A 19,831-nucleotide genomic window follows, 5' to 3' on the forward strand; every position below is an offset into this window, starting at 1 on the left:
TGTCAGCATTTTTATACGACCGCAAAAATTGAAAATTTTTTGGTCGTATATTGGTATGACGTTGGCGGCGTCGTCGTCGTCGTCGTCGTCGTCTGGCGTCGTCCGGCATCGTCCGAAGACACATTGGTTTTCGCACTCTAACTTTAGTTTAAGTGAATGGATCTCCATGAAATTTTACCATAAGGTTCAATACCACAAAAGGAAGGTTGGGATTGATTTTAGGGGTTATGGTACCAACAGTTAAGGAATTAGGGGCCAAAAAGGGGCCAAAAATAAGCATTTTTGTAACTTCCAGACAATAACTTGTGTGTAAGTGTATGGATCTCTCTGACATTGTACCACAAGGTTCCATATCACAAAGGGAAGGCTGTAATTGATTTTGGGGGTAATTGCCTCAAAATTTTAGGAATTAGGGGCCAAAAAAGGGGCAAAAAACAAGCATTTTTCTAGTTTCATGACAATAACTTGTGTGTAAGTGTTTGGATATTTCTGAAATTGTACTACAAGGTTCTATATCACAAAGGGAAAGCTGGAATTGAGTTTGGGGGTAATTGCCTGAAACGTTTAGGAATTGGGGGCCAAAAAGGGGCCAAAAATAAGCATTTTTCTAGTTTCCAGACAATAACTTGTGTTCAAGTGTATGGATCTCTCTGAAATTGTACTGCAAGGTACCATACCACAAAGGGAAGGCTGGGATTGAGTTTGGGGGTGATGAATCATAAGGGGGTTCAAAAAATTTGGGGGGGGGATTTTTTTTTTTTCTTTTTTTTTCTTTTTTTCCTTTTTTTTTTCTTTTAAATTTTTCCATTTTAAGTTGGTTATTTCTGATTAATATTTAAAAGCAAATAATAATGATATGGTAGGAGATACACACCAAACAGGATGTGTAAATTATTATATAATAAGTATTGTGCAATAGCAAGAAATTTTCAATTACACAGTATTGCACAATTGCAAGAAATCTTCAATTGCACAGTATTGCGCAATAGCAAGAAATCTTCAATTGCACAGTATTGCGCAATAGCAAGAAATATCCAATAGCACAATATTGCGCAATAGCAAGAAATTGTCAATTGTACAGTATTGCACAATAGCAAGAAATATTCAATTGCACAGTATTGTGCAAAAGAAGATACTTCGTATAAATTGCTTATTTCTTGATCAATTCCAATGGGGTTTTATTCTTGAATTCTTGGGGTTCTTAAATATGCTGAATCTAACCGTGTATTAAGTTTTTGGATTTTGGGCCCCGTTTTTAAATTGGTCCACATTGAGGTCCAAAGGGTCCAAAATTTAACTTTGTTTGATTTCATCAAAAATTGAATTATTGATGTTCTTTGATATGCCGAATCTAACCGTGTATTTAGATTCTTAATTTTTGGTTCCGTTTTCAAATTGGTCTACATTAAGGTCAAAAGGGTCCAAAATTAAACTTAGTTTGATTTTAACAAAAATTGAATTTTTAGGGTTCTTTGATATGCTGAATCTAAACATGTATTTAGATTTTTTATTATGGGCCCAGTTTTCAAGTTGGTCCAAATCGGGGTCCAAAATTAAACTTTGTTTGATTTCAACAAAAATTGAATATATGGGGTTCTTTGATATGCTGAATCTAACCATGTGTTTAGATTTTTGATTTTTGGGCCCCGTTATCAACTTTGTCCACATTGAGGTCAAAAGGGTCCAAAATTAAACTTTGTTTGATTTCATCAAAAATTGAATATATGGGGTTCTTTGATATGCTGAATCTAAACATGTATTTAGTTTTTAGATTTTTGGCCCAGTTTTCAAGTTGGTCCAAATTGGGGTCCAAAATTAAACTTTGTTTGATTTCAACAAAAATTGAATATATGGGGTTCTTTGATATGCTGAATCTAACCATGTATTTAGATTTTTGATTTTTGGGCCCCGTTATCAACTTTGTCAACATTGAGGTTAAAAGGGTCCAAAATTAAACTTTGTTTGATTTCATCAAAAATTGAATTCTTGGGGTTCTTTGATATGCTGAATCTAACCATGTATTTAGATTTTTTATTTGTGGACCCGCTATCAAATTGGTTCATATTGAGGTCAAAAGGGTCCAAAATTAAACTTTGTTTGATTTCATCAAAAATTGAATTATTGGGGTTCTTTGATATGCCAAATCTAACCGTGTATTTAGATTTTTAATTTTGGGTCCCGTTTTTAAATTGGTCTACATTAAGGTCCAAAGGGTCCAAAATTAAACTTAGTTTGATTTTAACAAAAATTGAATTCTTGGGGTTCTTTGATATGCTGAATCTAAACATGTGTTTAGAATTTTGATTATGGGCCCAGTTTTCAAGTTGGTCCAAGTTGGGGTCCAAAATTAAACTTTGTTTGATTTCAACAAAAATTGAATATATGGGGTTCTTTGATATGCTGAATCTAAACATGTATTTAGATTTTAGATTTTTGGCCCAGTTTTCAAGTTGGTCCAAATTGGGGTCCAAAATTAAACTTTGTTTGATTTCAACAAAAATTGAATATATGGGGTTCTTTGATATGCTGAATCTTACAATGTATTTAGATTTTTTATTTGTGAGCCCACTATCAAATTGGTTCATATTGAGGTCAAAAGGGTCCAAAATTAAACTTTGTTTGATTTCATCAAAAATTTAATTATTGGGGTTCTTTGATATGCCAAATCTAACTGTGTATTTAGATTTTTAATTTTGGGTCCCGTTTTTTAAATTGGTCTACATTAAGGTCCAAAGGGTCCAAAATTAAACTTAGTTTGATTTTAACAAAAATTGAATTTGTGGGGTTCTTTGATATGCTGAATCTAAACATGTGTTTAGATTTTTGATTATGGAACCAGTTTTCAAGTTGGTCCAAGTTGGGGTCCAAGATTAAACTTTGTTTGATTTCAACAAAAATTGAATATATGGGGTTCTTTGATATGCTGAATCTAAACATGTATTTAGATTTTAGATTTTTGGCCCAGTATTCAAGTTGGTCCAAATTGGGGTCCAAAATTAAACTTTGTTTGATATCAACAAAAATTGAATATATGGGGTTCTTTGATATGCTGAATCTTACCATGTATTTAGATTTTTATTTTGTAGGCCCGCTATCAAATTGGTTCATATTGTGGTCAAAAGGGTCCAAAATTAAACTTTGTTTGATTTCATCAAAAATTGAATTATTGGGGTTCTTTGATATGCCAAATCTAACTGTGTTTTTAGATTTTTTAATTTTGGGTCCCGTTTTTTAAATTGGTCTACATTTAGGTCCAAAGGGTCCAAAATTAAACTTAGTTTGATTTTAACAAAAATTGAATTCTTGGGGTTCTTTGATATGCTGAATCTAAACATGTGTTTAGATTTTTGATTATGGGACCAGTTTTCAAGTTTGTCCAAGTTGGGGTCCAAAATTAAACTTTGTTTGATTTCAACAAAAATTGAATATATGGGGTTCTTTGATATGCTGAATCTAACCATGTATTTTGATTTTGGACATTGGACCATAATAGGTAAATTAAAAAAATTGAAGTTCTTAGACCACATTCTTTCTGTGTCAGAAACCTATGCTGTGTCAAATATTTAATCACAATCCAAATTCAGAGCTGTATCAAGCTTGAATGTTGTGTCCATACTTGCCCCAACTGTTCAGGGTTCGACCTCTGCGGTCGTATCAAGCTGCGCCCAGCGAAGCATTTTATTAGCATATATGTAGCTATTTTTTTTGTAATTAGAAGATTAAGATTGTTTATAAGTGTCACTATGGTTAAAATGCTTTTTGTGTTATTTCAGGTAAGGCTGGATTTGAGGAACCCTTGTCTAATTATTTTTAGTGGGTTTTTATGAAAGGTTTTCTTTAATCAAATGATTGCAAATATAATATTTAACTACAGTTACATGATTTTCAGCAACATTATTGATAGTAAATCTCCCAAAAGGATCAGCTGGGAACAGGGGAATCATCTGCCTATTAATTGTAATTTTGGAGCTCAAATGGTTGCAAATGAAAGCAATATCATACTGAATGGAGTTTCAAAAATAGATTTCTGCATTTGTGTTTTTATGTTCCTTTCAAGTGTAACCATGATCTTTTTTGAACACAGATACCATTAGATAAAGTCACAAAAAAATCTTCTTTTTTTGCAAGTTAGATAGCAAGGATTACCACCAAGACAATTATTTTTCCTTGCTTGCCATATATTTAACTGAATTTGTATCCTTTGAACAAAACAACAAGGCCAATTGTTAGTGAAAAGATTGATGACACACTTTCAATGATTATTTCTTCAATGATTATTTGATATCAAATGTTATTTTAGCACAAAATTCTCTCAAAAACATTATTTCATTTCTTACCTACTGGATAAAAGAAACTGAAACAAAGTTTGGGAGTGTTTGAACATTGCATCAGTTGCCATCTGTGTATTCATGTAATTCAGCCAAAATATAAATGCTTGTAACTTTAATTTTTTGCTAAATTACTTATTTGTGTTTTATTTACTGTAACATATACCGGTAACAACTTGCTATCTTTTAGGGCATTCCTGATGTACAAGAACCTGCACAACCAGTAGCACCTTTATCACAACAACCTACTTCTGCTACAGGAGCACTGCCTGCCACAACTGGAGCACCATCAGCGTCCCTAGGAGCACCACCTCCAGCTGCTGCAGGGGCTCCTCCTACTTTAACAGGAGGACAAGCAAGCACTGGTATTGACAATTTTATTTACAAAAAACTAATAAGCAAGGACATTGTAATAGGCATCTGGAGATGGAAAAAAATCCAGGAAATCCCTCAAACTACAACTGGTCTTTACATGAATATAGGGTGTTATTTTTGTCTAGCATGGGGAAAATGACCAAAACATAGATTACAATTCTTCTTGATAGAAATTTTGTCAGTTTTTTAGCATTCTATAACTGATTGAAATAAGATTATTATGCTTTATATTTTCTTTATCAATTGGAAAATATGCAGGTCAACACCTATTGCCCTGGTATTGTCTGTCTTTCTCAACTTACAATGGCTTATTGCCCCTTGTATGTTCCCCCCTTTTTAGCTCACCTGGCCCAAAGGGCCAAGTGAGCTTTTCTCATCACTTGTCGTCCGTCGTCGGCGTTGCCTTTTTACATTTAGAACTTCTTCTAGAGAACCACTGAATGGAATGAAAGCAAACATGGCATGAATGTCCCTTATGAGGTGCTCACCAAGTGTTGTTACTTTGTAGCCGATCCATCATCCAAGATGGCCACCAGCGGGGGATTTAGTTTAACATAGGACCCTATGGGAAATGCATACAAATGACTTCTTTTAGAGAACCACTGAATGGAATGAAACCAAACATGGCATGAATGTTCCTTATGAGGTGCTCACCAAGTGTTGTTACTTTGTAGCCGATCCATCATCCAAGATGGCCGCCAGCGGGGGACTTAGTTTAACATAGGACCCTATGGGAAATGCATACAAATGACTTCTTTTAGAGAACCACGGAATGGAATAAAACCAAACATGGCATGAATGTTCCTTATGAGGTGCTGACCATGTGTTGTTACTTTGTAGCCGATCCATCATCCAAGATGGCCGCCATCGGGGAACTTAGTTTAACATAGGACCCCATGGGAAATACATACAAATGTCTTCTTTTAGAGAACCACTGAATGGAATGAAACCAAACATGGCATGAATGTTCCTTATGAGGTGCTGACCAAGTGTTGTTACTTTGTAGGCGATCCATCATCCAAGATGGCCGCCAGCGGGGGACTTAGTTTAACATAGGACCCTATGGGAAATACATAAAAATGTCTTCTTTTAGAGAACCACTGAATGGAATGGAACCAAACATGGCATGAATGTTCCTTATGAGATGCTGACCAAGTGTTGTTACTTTGCAGTCGGTCCATCATCCAAGATGGCCGCCAGCAGGGGACTTAGTTTAACATAGGACCCTATGGGAAATACATACAAATGTCTTCTTTTAGAGAACCACTGAATGGAATGAAACCAAACATGGCATGAATGTTCCTCATGAGGTTCTGACCAAGTGTTGTTACTTTGTAGCCGATCCATCATCCAAGATGGCCGCCAGCGGGGGACTTAGTTTAACATAGGACCCTATGGGAAATACATACAAATGTCTTCTTTTAGAGAACCACTGAATGGAATGAAACCAAACATGGCATGAATGTTCCTTATGAGGTGCTGACCAAGTGTTGTTACTTTGCAGTCGGTCCATCATCCAAGATGGCCGACAGCAGGGGACTAAGTTTAACAAAGGACCTATGGGAAATACATACAAATGTCTTCTCTTAGAGAACCACTGAATGGAATGAAACCAAACATGGCATGAATCTTCCTTATGAGATGCTGACCAAGTGTTGTTACTTTGTAGCCGATCCATCATCCAAGATGGCTGCCAGCGGGGGACTTAGTTTTACATAGGACCCTTTGGGAAATACATAAAAATGTCTTCTTTTAGAGAACCAATAAATGGAATGGAACCAAACATGGCATGAATGTTCCTTATGAGATGTTGACCAAGTGTTGTTACTTTGCAGCCGATCCATCATCCAAGATGGCCGACAGCAGGGGACTTAGTTTAAGATAGGACCCTATGGGAAATACATACAATTGTCTTCTTTTAGAGAACCACTGAATGGAATTGAACCAAACATGGCATGAATGTTCCTTATGAGTTGCTGACCAAGTGTTGTTACTTTGCAGTCGGTCCATCATCCAAGATGGCTGCTAGGGGGGGGGGGGGGCTTAGTTTAACATAGGACCCTATGGGAAAAACATACAAATGTCTTCTTTTAGAGTACCACTGAATGGAATGAAACCAAACATGGCATGAATGTTCCTTATGAAGTGCTGACCAAGTGTTGCTACTTTGTTGCCGATTTACTGTTCAAGATGGCCACCAGGATATTTTATTAAATAACGGGACCAATATTAATCAAAATTTGGCCTCAATCATTATTTGGGTATCTGTTATGATTTTTATACGACCGCAAAAAAATTTTGTGGTCGTATATTGGTATGACGTTGGCGTCGTCGTCGTCCGAATACATATTGGTTTTCGCACTCTAACTTTAGTTTAAGTGAATGGATCTTTTTGAAATTTGACCATAAGGTTAAATACCACAAAAGGAAGGTTGGGATTGATTTTGGGGGTTATGGTACCAACAGTTAAGGAATTAGGGGCCAAAAAGGGGCCAAAAATGAGCATTTTCTAGTTTCCAGACAATAACTGTGGAACGGTGTATGGATCTCTCTGAAATTATACTACAAGTTTCCATACCACAAAGGGATGGTTAGGATTTGCTTTGGGGGGTTATGGCTCAAACCGTTTAGGAATTAGGGGCAAAAAAGGGGGAAAAACAAGGTTGTCCTGGTTAATGGACAAATACTTTAGTACAAAACATAATTTAAAGCAGTGTAAGGGAGATAAATCAAATACATCATTGAAATTATCTCCCTTACACTGCTTTTAAATTATGTATAAAGTAATGGTTAATGAACAATAAAGATAATCTAAAACAGTGTAAGGGAGGTAATCCAAATACAACGTTTTGGTTACTTCCCTTACACTGCTTTTAAATTATGTTTAAAGAAATGCATATTTATAAAGGAAGACCAGTAAAAATATCTGCAAATGTTTTCATCTTTTTTTTTTCAAAAAAATCCATATGAAAGATTTGACACTATATTTTTATTAATTCTATTATAAAATAGATTAAGTTAGCACTATGGTAAATTTAAATGGGTAATTATGGTTGCCAACTCCATTGGAAATTTGAATTGAGATTATGACCATATCTTGAGGGAAAGAATTTTTTTTGGGGAAAAAGGGGGGGGGGGATAAAAAGAAATTGTGGGGGGCCAATTTTTTCTCATTTCAGATTTCAGAAATTAAAAAGAATTATTCTTCAAATATTATTTTTTTTTCAAATTTCAAATATTGAAAAATTTCAAGAAGTAATCTTTAATTGCACAGTATGGCGCATTAGATTTGTAAAATCTTTGATCACATTTATTTATTTGTTATGCCGAATCTAACAGTGTATTTAGATTTTTAATTTTGGGTCCAGTTTTCAAATTGGTCTACATTAATGTCCAAAGGGTCCAAAATTAAACTTTGTTTGATTTTAGCAAAAATTGAATATATGAGGTTCTTTGATATGCTGAATCTAAACATGTATTTAGATTTTTGATTTTTGGCCCAGTTTTCAAGTTGGTCCAAATTGGGGTCCAAAATTAAACTTTGTTTGATTTCAACAAAAATTGAATATATGGGGTTCTTTGATATGCTGAATCTAACCATGTATTTAGATTTTTTATTTGTGGACCCCGTTATCAAATTGGTTCATATTGAGGTCAAAAGGGTCCAAAATTAAACTTTGTTTGATTTCATCTAAAATTGAATTATTGGGGTTCTTTGATATTCCAAATCTAACCGTGTATTTAGGTTTTTAATTTTGGGTCCTGTTTTTTAAATTGGTCTACATTGAGGTCCAAAGGGTCCAAAATTAAACTTAGTTTGATTTTAACAAAAATTAAATTCTTGGGGTTCTTTGATTTGCTGAATCTAAACATGTGTTTAGATTTTTGATTATGGGCCCAGTTTTCAAGTTGGTCCAAGATAGGGTCCAGTATTTAAACTTTGTTTGATTTCAACAAAAATTGAATATATGGGGTTCTTTGATATGCTGAATCTAAACATGTATTTAGATTTTAGATTATGGGCCCAGTTTTCAAGTTGGTCCAAATTGGGGTCCAAAATTAAACTTTGTTTGATTTCAACAAAAATTGAATATATGAGGTTCTTTGATATGCTGAATCTAACCATGTATTTAGATTTTTTATTTGTAGGCCCCGCTATCAAATTGGTTCATATTGAGGTCAAAAGGGTCCAAAATTAAACTTTGTTTGATAACATCGAAAATTGAATTATTGGGGTTCTTTGATATGCCAAATCTAACCGTGTTTTTAGATTTTTAATTTGGGTCCCGTTTTTTAAATTGGTCTTCATTGAGGTCCAAAGGGTCCAAAATTAAACTTAGTTTGATTTTAACAAAAATTGAATTCTTGGGGTTCTTTGATATGCTGAATCTAAACATGTATTTAGATTTTTGATTATGGGCCCAGTTTTCAAGTTGGTCCAAGTTGGGGTCCAAAATTAAACTTTTTTTGATTTCAACAAAAATTGAATATATGGGGTTCTTTGATATGCTGAATCTAACCATGAATTTAGAATTTTTATTTGTGGGCCCCGCTATCAAATTGGTTCATATTGAGGTCAAAAGGGTCCAAAATTAAACTTTGTTTGATTTCATCAAAAATTGAATTATTGGGGTTCTTTGATATTCCAAATCTAACCGTGTATTTAGATTTTTAATATTAAGTCCCGTTTTTTAAATTGGTCTACATTAAGGTCCAAAGGGTCCAAAATTAAACTTAGTTTGATTTTAGCAAAAATTGAATTCTTGGGGTTCTTTGATATGCTGAATCTAAACATGTGTTTAGATTTTTGATTATGGGCCCAGTTTTCAAGTTTGTCCAAGTTGGGGTCCAAAATTAAACTTTGTTTGATTTTAACAAAAATTGAATATATGGGGTTCTTTGATATGCTGAATCTAACCATGTATTTTGATTTTGGACATTGGACCATAATAGGTAAATTAAAAAAATTCAAGTTCTTAGACCACATTCTTTCTGTGTCAGAAACCTATGCTGTGTCAAATATTTAATAACAATCCAAATTCAGAGCTGTATCAAGCTTGAATGTTGTGTCCATACTTGCCCCAACTGTTCAGGGTTCGACCTCTGCGTTCGTATCAAGCTGCGCCCCAGCGAAGCATTTTATTATCTATCTTTACATGATTTCTAAAACCAAAGTAGAGTCAGGTGAGCGACACAGGCTCTTGAGAGCCTCTAGTTTGTATCGCCTTGACGGAGTCAAAAAGCGAGACATAGGTATTTGTGTCTGGCTGCGTCAGCGTCAACAATGTACAAGTTTGTGATTAGGTCTAGTTTATGGTGAACCACTAGTGGTAGGTCAATGATATTAGGTATGTAGTTGTATTAACATTGGCACATCTCATTTTCAAGGAGATTATTTGGCCCTGCCCCCTCAGTCATGGTCTATTGACTGAAACTTTTGCTTAGTTTACATGTATTAGTTTGTGATTAGGTCAGTTTATGGGGAACCACTATTGGTAGGTCAATGATATTTGGTATGTAGTTGTATAATTATTGGCACATCTCATTTCCATGGAGATTGTTGGGGCCCTGTACCTTCAGTCATGGTTCATTGACTTTGAATATTTTGCATAACTTGCATGTTAAAGTATTGCTATTTTAATTTCAACATTTGCATTTTCTATCAAAATAACAAAAAGGCGAGACACATCTGCGTGGGAAAAATTGGTTGATTATTTAGGAAATCACTTTAGCATGACTGGAGCGGGCCCCTCTTATGCAGTCAGTGGGCCCCCTTCTGAAAATTTCTGGATCTGCCACTGTAACTTACATGTTAAAGCATTGCTATTTTTATTTCAACATTTGCATAATCAAAATTACAAAAAGGTGTTAACAGTTTATTTATTATACGCCTGTTTACGGGATGTATTAAGGTATACCTTTGTCCATCTGTCCATCCGTCGTAAACATGTCGGACAATTACTCAAAAACGCTTTATTCAATTTGCATGAAACTTTGGTGAATTGTTGATATCTATTGACGTGAGCTCCCTTTCGATTTTTATAAATTTTAGATTTTACGTTTCCGAGTTATGGGGTGTTATTTATTAAAAAAGGGGGGATTTTCCAGTTTTCAGACGATAACTCAAAAATGCTTTGAGCAGTTTTCATGAAACTTTGGTGAATTGTTTATGTCTATTAAAATAACCTCCCTTTAGTTTTTTTAATAAATTTCTGATATGACATTGAATAGTTATGGAACTTTATTCTTTGATAAAGCGACGGGGGTATCATGTGCTCATGGAGCAACTCTTTATTTAAATGTAGTAAAAACTATTCGTTGTATGTCCAATACTAATTTCAGTTAAGACAGTTTTCAAGTCCATACAGGGTTTGGTTTTGTAGGCTTTGCAACAAAAAAAGTGTGAAATATAAAAAAACTGAATGAATATTATGGTGAAATCAATAAAAGAAATGATAAAATTTAAGTTTTATTATTATCTTTGAATTTCTAGAAACATTTGATTTATAACTATAAAATAATCTGTTGTAAATTTTCAGAAGATTTTGAAATGTTTGAAGGTAAGGTTTTGAAAAAAATATTATGTTGACATGTTAAAGCATTATTATTGGGGCCATATAAATTATGGCTTATTAAGTGTATTTTGATATAAGTTATTTGTCTCATTTTGACGGAGTCAAAAAGCAAGACAAAGGTGATGGCAGCAGCTGCATCGTCAACAATGAATTAGCTTGTGATTAGGCCAGTTTATGAGAAACCACTAGTGGTTGGTCAATGATATTTGGTATGCAGTTGTATTAACACTGGCACATCCTATTTCCATGAAGTTTATTTGGCCCCTCCCCTCAGTCATGGTCTATTGACTTTGAAACTTTTGCTTAGTTTACATGTATTAGTTTGTGATAAGTTCAGTTTATGGGAACCACTAGTTTTAGGTCAATGATAGTTGGTATGCAGTTGTATTAGCACTGGTACATCTCATTTCCATAGAGATTATATGACCCCACCGCCTTAGTCATGGTCTATTGACTTTGAACTTTTGCTTAATTTACATACATGTATTAATTTGTGATAAGTTCAGTTTATGGGGAACCACTAGTGGTAGGTCAATGATATTTGGTATGCAGTTGTATTATCACTGGCACATCTCATTTCCATGGAGATTATTTGACCCCGCCCCCCTCAGTCATGATCTATTGACTTTGAAAACTTTTGCTTAGTTTACATGTATTAGTTAGTGATTAGGTCAGTTTAAGGGGAACCACTAATGGTAGGTCAATGATATTTTGTTTGCAGTTGTATTAGCATTGAGACATCTCATTTCCATGGAGATTGTTGGGCCCTGTACCTTCAGTCATGGTTCATTGACTTTGAATATTTTGCATAACTTGCATGTTAAAGTATTGCTATTTTAATTTCAACATTTGCATTTTCTATCAAAATAACAAAAAGGCGAGACACATCTATGTGCCAACAGTTTATGTTAATTAGATGTTGGAGTAAATTGAACTTTCTGTTTTAATTGACTGCAGGGCTTTTCTAGCCGTTTGATTTAGACAGAATTGTGATACTATTTCCATTGACAAAAGTTTTTTCCTAAATTTTAAGAAGAACTTAAAATGAATGATACTAAAGTTGTCGGATTGTTAAACTATAGATTTTGTTACTTACATCTCTTATTTGTAGCAGTGCAATAAGATATCATTTCCGGGCCTATTATAGCTTGCTATGCGGAATGAGTTTGGCTCTTTGGCTTTTTTACCAATTCAAATTCTAAAGGTGACATTGTTCTAAAAAAAAATTGTTTTAGTACAGGCTAAACATATTGCATCTAAGTTAAACTTTTAGTTTTCATATAAAGAATGCATCACCATTGTTTTGATGCCATTTTTCATAATTTTCCTTTCTATACAGATTTTCTTTTTTATGCTTTCAAGTTTAAAAAAAATAACTGAAAATGTATATTCTTCCATTTTACAAGTTGTAAATACCACATAAGTATTTTATGGGTTTAATTTTTCCTAATTTGATCATTGAAATAAAACCATTAAAATTTAAAACCAGACCTTACCAGTTATATCTGACATCATTCAGCAGAATGGCCTTTTGTGATCAATTTCAGGGGAGTCAGATTCTGATTCTTTCGATGGTAAGAATTAAGGAAATTTTATTTTTGCATGATTATTTAAATTGACTTCTGTTTTCGTTCATGTGTTCATACGTTCTTCTTTTTTTTTTTAATTATAAATGCAGATTTATGGTTACACATGCAAACAAGAAAACAAATACAGATTCTTTCTTTTTTCAAACACCTTAATCATTACATACTTCTGGATACAGAACTTCTGCATCAAAATTAGAGAAATACACATTGTTGGCAATATTAAAGATTGCTGGTAAAATACAAGGAATGATCAGAATTATATTTAGCATCAATTTTTCAATGTTCTCAAAAACAACAAACTTACAACATTTTGCAAAGACCTTATGGCAAATTAGTTGATGGCTGAGGACAAATTACGGTTGGTCTCATCATTGGAGATGATACATTCATATGACTTAATAAAGCAATATCCTTGGAACATATTTCTTACTTTAAATCATATGTGATTTCGTAGTTTTCAAGGATGAAGTTGTAAATCTCTTCTTTTTATCTTTCAGGGGAAGATCCTTTAGCATTTTTAAGAACACAGCCACAGTTTCAAAGAATGAGACAATTAATACAACAGAATCCCCAGATCTTACCAGCTTTACTTCAACAAATTGGTCAGTCAAATCCACCATTATTACAGGTAAATCAATAAGAATCCTGCTTTCGAAGATGGAAGGGAAGGTCTTGTTTATATATATATATATGATTTAGGACATAACAAGAATGTGTCCATAGTACACTGATGCCCCACTCGCACTATCATTTTCTATGTTCAGTGGACTGTGAAATTGGGGTCAAAACTCTAATTTGGCATTAAAATTAGAAAGATCATATCATAGGGAACATGTGTACTAAGTTTCAAGTTGATTGGACTTCAACTTCATCAAAAACTACCTTGACCAAAATCTTTAACCTCTACTGTCGTAGGTGGGGCATAAAAAAAGGAAATAATTTGTGGAAAGTCATACAAGATTTTTATACTTGCATGTTGTTTAATTATAGATAACTAATCCAAGAATTTGAATTAAGAAACTTTTAGGTGTGAAGATAATCTAAACATTTATAAATATAAAATAATAACTAAATGAACTCACAAAGGGTACCCCTGCCCAGCTATACTTTCTATATTGAAGTAAGTCAATTATAGATTATCTCCCCTTTAACATGTTGGACCAGAATTATATTCCTTTATGCACAAACTCATGTATAATTCTACAAAATTTCATCAATATCTGTCTAGCCTTTTATAGGAGGTGCACAGACGAGGCACATTGACCAACCTAACAGATGTATAGGGTGATTCCCTCAAAACCTTATAGCAGGGGGTAGGAAATTGTTTTTAAAACAATTTTAAAATCTACTAACATTTAAACTGTAGATGGAGAATATTTATTGTGCTGGTCAGTGTATTATAATCTTGATTAACTTTGAATTGTTCTGTATCTGTTTAACAAAAAACATGCATTACAGAAACATATTTTAGTTGTAATTTGAAATTTACAATAATTAACTGGGTTATTTATTTTTTTTTTGCAGTTAATTAGTCAAAATCAAGAGCGATTTATTCAAATGTTAAATGCACCTGTAGATGAAGAAGGTGGTTCAGAAACCACAGCACAGGGAGCAGGAGGATTGGGTCCTTCTCCACCTGGTGGTGAATATATACAAGTTACACCCCAAGAAAAAGAAGCAATTGACAGAGTAAGTTAAATTAGTGTTTACAAAACTGCTACATTGAAAGAATAAGTTCTGATATGTGGAGCAATTCAACAGAGTCATTTTAAGGTTGAAAATTAACACAAAATTCTAGAAATGTACAAAAAGCAAACATTGTTATGAACAACAACTAACAGACCCCTGACTTGGAACAGGAATATAACTATATGTCATGGATTTAACTAGTTATGCTATTACTCAACCTTTCTGCAATATGAAGAACACAAGAAGAAAAACATCTCTTAGACATGAAAAAGAAAACTTGACAACACATCAAATGTTCACAATTACTAAAAACTAGCTTTGAATATTTTTGATGACCCTAAAATCTTCTCTCATAGTCATATACACAATTATAAGCTGGAATATTTTTAAAAGAAGTAACTTTAATTTAGAAGAAATAAATTGTATTATTAATTTTTTTAATACAATGAATGATTTTCCACTTCATTATGATAATGAGATTAATCTACTGCTATTTTTTTCTTTTTCAGTTAAAAGCTTTAGGATTCTCAGAAGCAATGTGTATTCAAGCTTATTTTGCATGTGAAAAAAATGAAGAAATGGCAGCAAACTTTTTGTTGTCGCAAGGTTTTGATGACGATGAGGGACAGAGCTGATAGACTAAATAAATAAACCAATTTGTGACATTATATAAACATTTTCGTTAAGCGTTGAATATTACAGAATTTTTTTATTATAGACAAAATTTAATAGGAAGACATCTATAATACATCATTTTCCATATCCACATGCTGTTTATGCTTAATAACTGTTAAGATTAATTACATGCAAGCTAGAAGGATACACACAAGTTGTAATGATACCAGATATTTGTTACTCTGCAATGTAATTAAAAACATGGACCGTTGAAGTCCATAAATTAAGATTGAAACAACTTAAATACTTGTCTTCTTTGCATGTATCTAATTTTTTTTGCCTACAGACTTTCTGTGCTTTTCTGGCTATTTGATTTAGTATCAGATTTAAGCAACAGACGAAAAAAAAAAATTTATCCCAATTTTTTGTTTTCCAAACTCCCAATTGCATCATAATTGTAATTGTTAACTTGAGTTACTGTGCTTATTGTCTGTTGTCAGTCATTTGAAAACTTTCACATTTTCCTTAACTCTGCTGATACTACAATTGTTGATTCTGGTTGGTTAGTTTTCAAATTTCTGCTCCTTGAAACTAAAAGGCCAAATCTTTTGAAATTAAAGAAGTCTTTACACACCTGTCCAGGCAACAACATGGCCGACAAAGGAAATTCTTGATTATGATTGGTCAATTTTCAAATTTCTTCTTGATGCCAAACTTAAGAAGATTCAATAGGTATTACGGGTGTTAACGAATGGTCATTTTTGACATGTGGCATAGTTCTAGGTGATCCATACTGGTCCATTTTAACCTCGAGTTTCATTAGTTCATTTATCTTAAGCACTAAAATAGTCTTCTACTGTCAGGTCTGAACAGCAAGTTTTGCATAAGGATTCAGTCATTGTTAGTAAGAAAGAATAAATCTTGTGAAAATGAAATTCATGCTATTAATATTGATATTGATTAAACAGTCAAAGCAACTGACCACAGCGATAACTTTAAAACAAATATGAACTTAATCAGTAATAAAATATTATATGACCATTTATTATTATTATACCATTCATTCAAAGTTGGATGTTTTTTGTTCATATCACAATACAAGTAAATATGGATATAATCAAGTTGTACATGATTATTATCCATACTTATAGATTATCGTTGATCATCTCAACGAGATTGATTTTCTCGCTTAAGCCGGTACGGCGAAAGTGAGAAAAGCAATCGAGTTGAGATGACCAATGATAATCTGTTTATAGCTATTTTACCTACGACAACGTTGTCAATTTCATGTCAATTTCATTAGCAACGCCACGTGCCCCATTAGTTTCTAGCGATAATTTTCATATCACTCGACTCCACTGAGATTGGAAATTATCAGTCAGCAAAATCAAAGGAAAATTTCGTTAAATAGCGATAAATGAATTTACATGCACCTATCATAATCATTGAACTCAAGCTGTCACGTGCAAAACAGGATATTCCTGCCCTTCAAGATCACCTGATATCCTGGTTTTGATCGGAGTTTGTATTGTCCTAGCTTTTGATTCAAGTTTTAGTTGTTTTGTTCACATCTTCTGTTGTTTCCCCATTCACCTGTCTAATTCTTTGAATTGTCTTATTCATGTATTGTCCCCTTAATTTTGATTTAAAAAATTTTTAACACAGGTGTTTGGTATCTTTTAACTGTTATTCTGCAGGAATACTTCATGTTTAAAAAATTCTGTAGAATTTGCGTCACCATGAAATTTCATGTTTGAACAACTTTGGTTTTGGACCATATTTGGTCCTTATGTATATCTACAAAAAGTGGTGCATAAAAAATATTCATCTGACTTGTTGTCTCACCCGTGAGAACTATATTCAGTATATAGAATGATTGTAAGATGTACATATCTGTCTGGCAGGGTTCATCTTACCGTCACCTCATTTTCATGGTTAATTGGTTAATGTTAAGTTTTCACATATTGGTCTTTTTCTCAGATATTATAACCAGAAGATCAACTAGACTTGGTGTATGAAACGAATGTAAGGTGTACATGTCTGTCTCACAGTGTTCATCCAACCTTGACCTCATTTACATGGATCATTGATAATGTTCATTTTATGTGATATTTTTGTAGTAAACCCTATATTTTAAAGACTTTCTACATAAAATCGATCATGATCAGTAAAGCAGGTGAGACATTTCAGTGAGTGCACTCTTGGTAGTTTTTCACTCTTGTTTTCCATGCAATGAATATCATGAAGCTAGACATTGGTATTACTTTTCCTTTGTTTTCTTCTTGTAGCCTTTAAACACATAATCTTAATTTATTCTGAGTATAAAATCAGATAATGTGGTATGATTGTCAATGAGACAACTATCCACCAGAGACCAAATGATGTAGATGTAAGCATCTATGGGTCCTCACAGCCTTCAACAATGAGCAAAACCCATACTGCATAGCAAGCTTTAAAAGGTCCAGATATAACAAAATGCAAAACAATTCAAATAAGAAAACCAATGGCCTGATTTATGTACAAAACAATAGAAAAACAAATGATATACAGTAACAAAAAACAACCACTGAGTTATTGGCTCCAGACTTGAGACAGGCATATAAAGAATGTGGCGAGGTTAAACATGTTTGCGGGTGCCTAACCTGAAACGGTGATGTAACAGCACAACATAAGAATTAACTAAAAAATTTGTTGAAAGGTCAATTTCAGAAGTACATATGATCAATTCATCCAATACATGAAGTATATGATAGCCTGCTCCCTCTCGTCTTCAAGTTAACTTAAAAATTTAATGTTCAATTTCAAAATGACTGAGAACAATCATAGGTTAATCCTACCACATTCCTTTGTAACCTGCAGGTCAAGGATTATCATGAACTTCTTGTTTGTTTCTCAATTTTACTGTTCTTGAAGAACAAGTTGAACTGTGAGCTAATGCTCAATAATGATTTCCCTATAAGTATTTGGTTAAACAAGAAGTTGATGAGAGATGGATCACACGGTATAGCATTCTCACATGAAGGCTGATTCAAAATTTCAGAAAGCCTGGACTTGACCCGAGAAAAAAGGGACAAAAATTTCATACATGGGCATTGTGTGCAAGAACATGCAAGTATTCGGTAAACAGAAATTGGATAAGTGATCAACATGAAAATGCCCCACATAGTATAAAATTTATACATGAAGCTTGATACCATTTTAGAAAGTTCTGATTTGTAGTTCATAAGATTAATGCAAACCAACATTTTATACATGTGTAAGAATATATCTGTATTCAGTAAACAGGAAGTGGATAAGCAATGAATCTGAAAATAAATCAGATAATTAAGCATTCCTGAGAAAAGTATGACTTTATTTTGTTGGACGGACAGATATAACAGTTAAAACTCCCTCTCTCTCCTTTTAGAGTAGGGTCAATTTTCGACTTAGAATTTGTGTGCGGAAGGGGGGGATTATTAGGGCAATTGTTTTTTAGAACTTTTGCATTTTTGATTTTTTTTTTGCAGGATCTATTAATTTTCAGTATACTTAATTAGTTGTACAGTCTCCTTTACCTTTCACCCTTCTTTCCCATTGGTCATTGCAGGACAGTTGTCTGCTAGGTTATAGCGCAGTGGCTTATTATCGCTTATACCAACATGTAATTTTAACAAATATATTTTATGCCATTTCACATCAATGTGCTTTTGAAAGTAGGTGTTATTCATGTTTTAGGTGGAAAAATTTATCAGGCATATCTATACACCATCCGACCATTCATCCTTTAGTTTTTGTCTTGCCTACTACGAAAAAGACAGGAATTACAATCTGGTATTGGCAGTGGCGAAAACTTGTAGTAAGCTTTATATTTCAGTGGATAGAACACATGGAGGCTTCATAAATCGTATACAGATGCTTTATGTTACGAAGTTTCTGTCTGTCACATGTCTGTTGTCCCTGACCTCATTTTCATAGTTCAGTGACTGCTTTAAGAAAAATCTTAGTTTTTTATGTGAATTTCTCTCTTTATATAAGTAATAGGATAACTGTATTTGGTATATGGGTTCCTTGCAAGATCAATATGTCCTTCAGATAGGATTCACCTGACATCGACCTCATTTCATGGATCAGTGATCAAGGTTAAAGTCACGTGTTTAGGTCAGTTTTCTTAAGATATTGTAAGAAGTATGTCAAGTATGTTTGGTGTATGGAATGATTGTAAGGTGTACATGTCAGTCTGGCAGGTTTAATTTGACCTTGACCTCATTTTCACTGTTCATTGGTCAGTGTTAGATTTTTTGTGTTTTAGTCTGTTTTTCTAATACTATAAGCAATAGGTTAACTATATTTGGTGTATAGAATAATTGTATGGTGTACATATCTGTCTGGCAGGTTTCATTTGTCCTTGAACTCATTTTCATGGTTCATTGGTTAATGTTAAGTTTTCCTGTTTAAAGTCTGCTTCTTAAATATTATAAGCAATAAGGTCAACTATATTTGATGCATGGAATGATTGTAAGATGTACATGTCTGTCTGGCAGGGTTCATCTGACCTTGACCTCATATTCATTGTTCATTGGTCAATATTAAGTTTTCATGGTTTGATTGGTTTCTTGTATACTATAAGCAATTCATTGTAGGTCAACTATATTTGGTGTATGGAATGGTTGTAACGTGTACA

The 19,831-nt window shown here is 33.5% G+C and overlaps 2 protein-coding genes across 9 annotated transcripts in view; both read left to right on the forward strand.

Annotated features, from left to right (window-relative positions):
* LOC127709888 (UV excision repair protein RAD23 homolog B-like) overlaps positions 1-16,216 on the forward strand; it is a 36,971-nt gene extending 20,755 nt beyond the window's left edge. For both annotated transcript variants that reach the window (XM_052215571.1, XM_052215577.1), the window contains exons 6-9: positions 4,519-4,693; positions 13,365-13,495; positions 14,392-14,556; positions 15,066-16,216. In XM_052215571.1, the coding sequence (XP_052071531.1) occupies positions 4,519-4,693; positions 13,365-13,495; positions 14,392-14,556; positions 15,066-15,191 (597 nt within the window). In that variant the 3' untranslated portion in view covers positions 15,192-16,216. The remainder of the gene's footprint in view (positions 1-4,518; positions 4,694-13,364; positions 13,496-14,391; positions 14,557-15,065) is intronic.
* LOC127709649 (uncharacterized) overlaps positions 1-19,831 on the forward strand; it is a 479,059-nt gene that overhangs the window by 99,108 nt on the left and 360,120 nt on the right. For 2 of the 7 annotated variants that reach the window (XM_052215313.1, XM_052215339.1), the window contains exon 17: positions 8,152-9,848. The exons of 4 other annotated variants lie outside the window; for them this stretch is intronic. The gene's annotated coding sequence lies outside the window, so the exon portion shown is untranslated. Of the gene's footprint in view, positions 1-7,134; positions 9,849-19,831 lie in introns of those variants that run through there. One more of the 7 variants, XM_052215285.1, reaches the window with a different exon arrangement.

This window comes from Mytilus californianus, unplaced genomic scaffold (genome assembly GCF_021869535.1).
Source record: "Mytilus californianus isolate M0D057914Y unplaced genomic scaffold, xbMytCali1.0.p SCAF_1, whole genome shotgun sequence".
NCBI classification, from domain to species: Eukaryota; Metazoa; Mollusca; class Bivalvia; order Mytilida; family Mytilidae; genus Mytilus; species Mytilus californianus.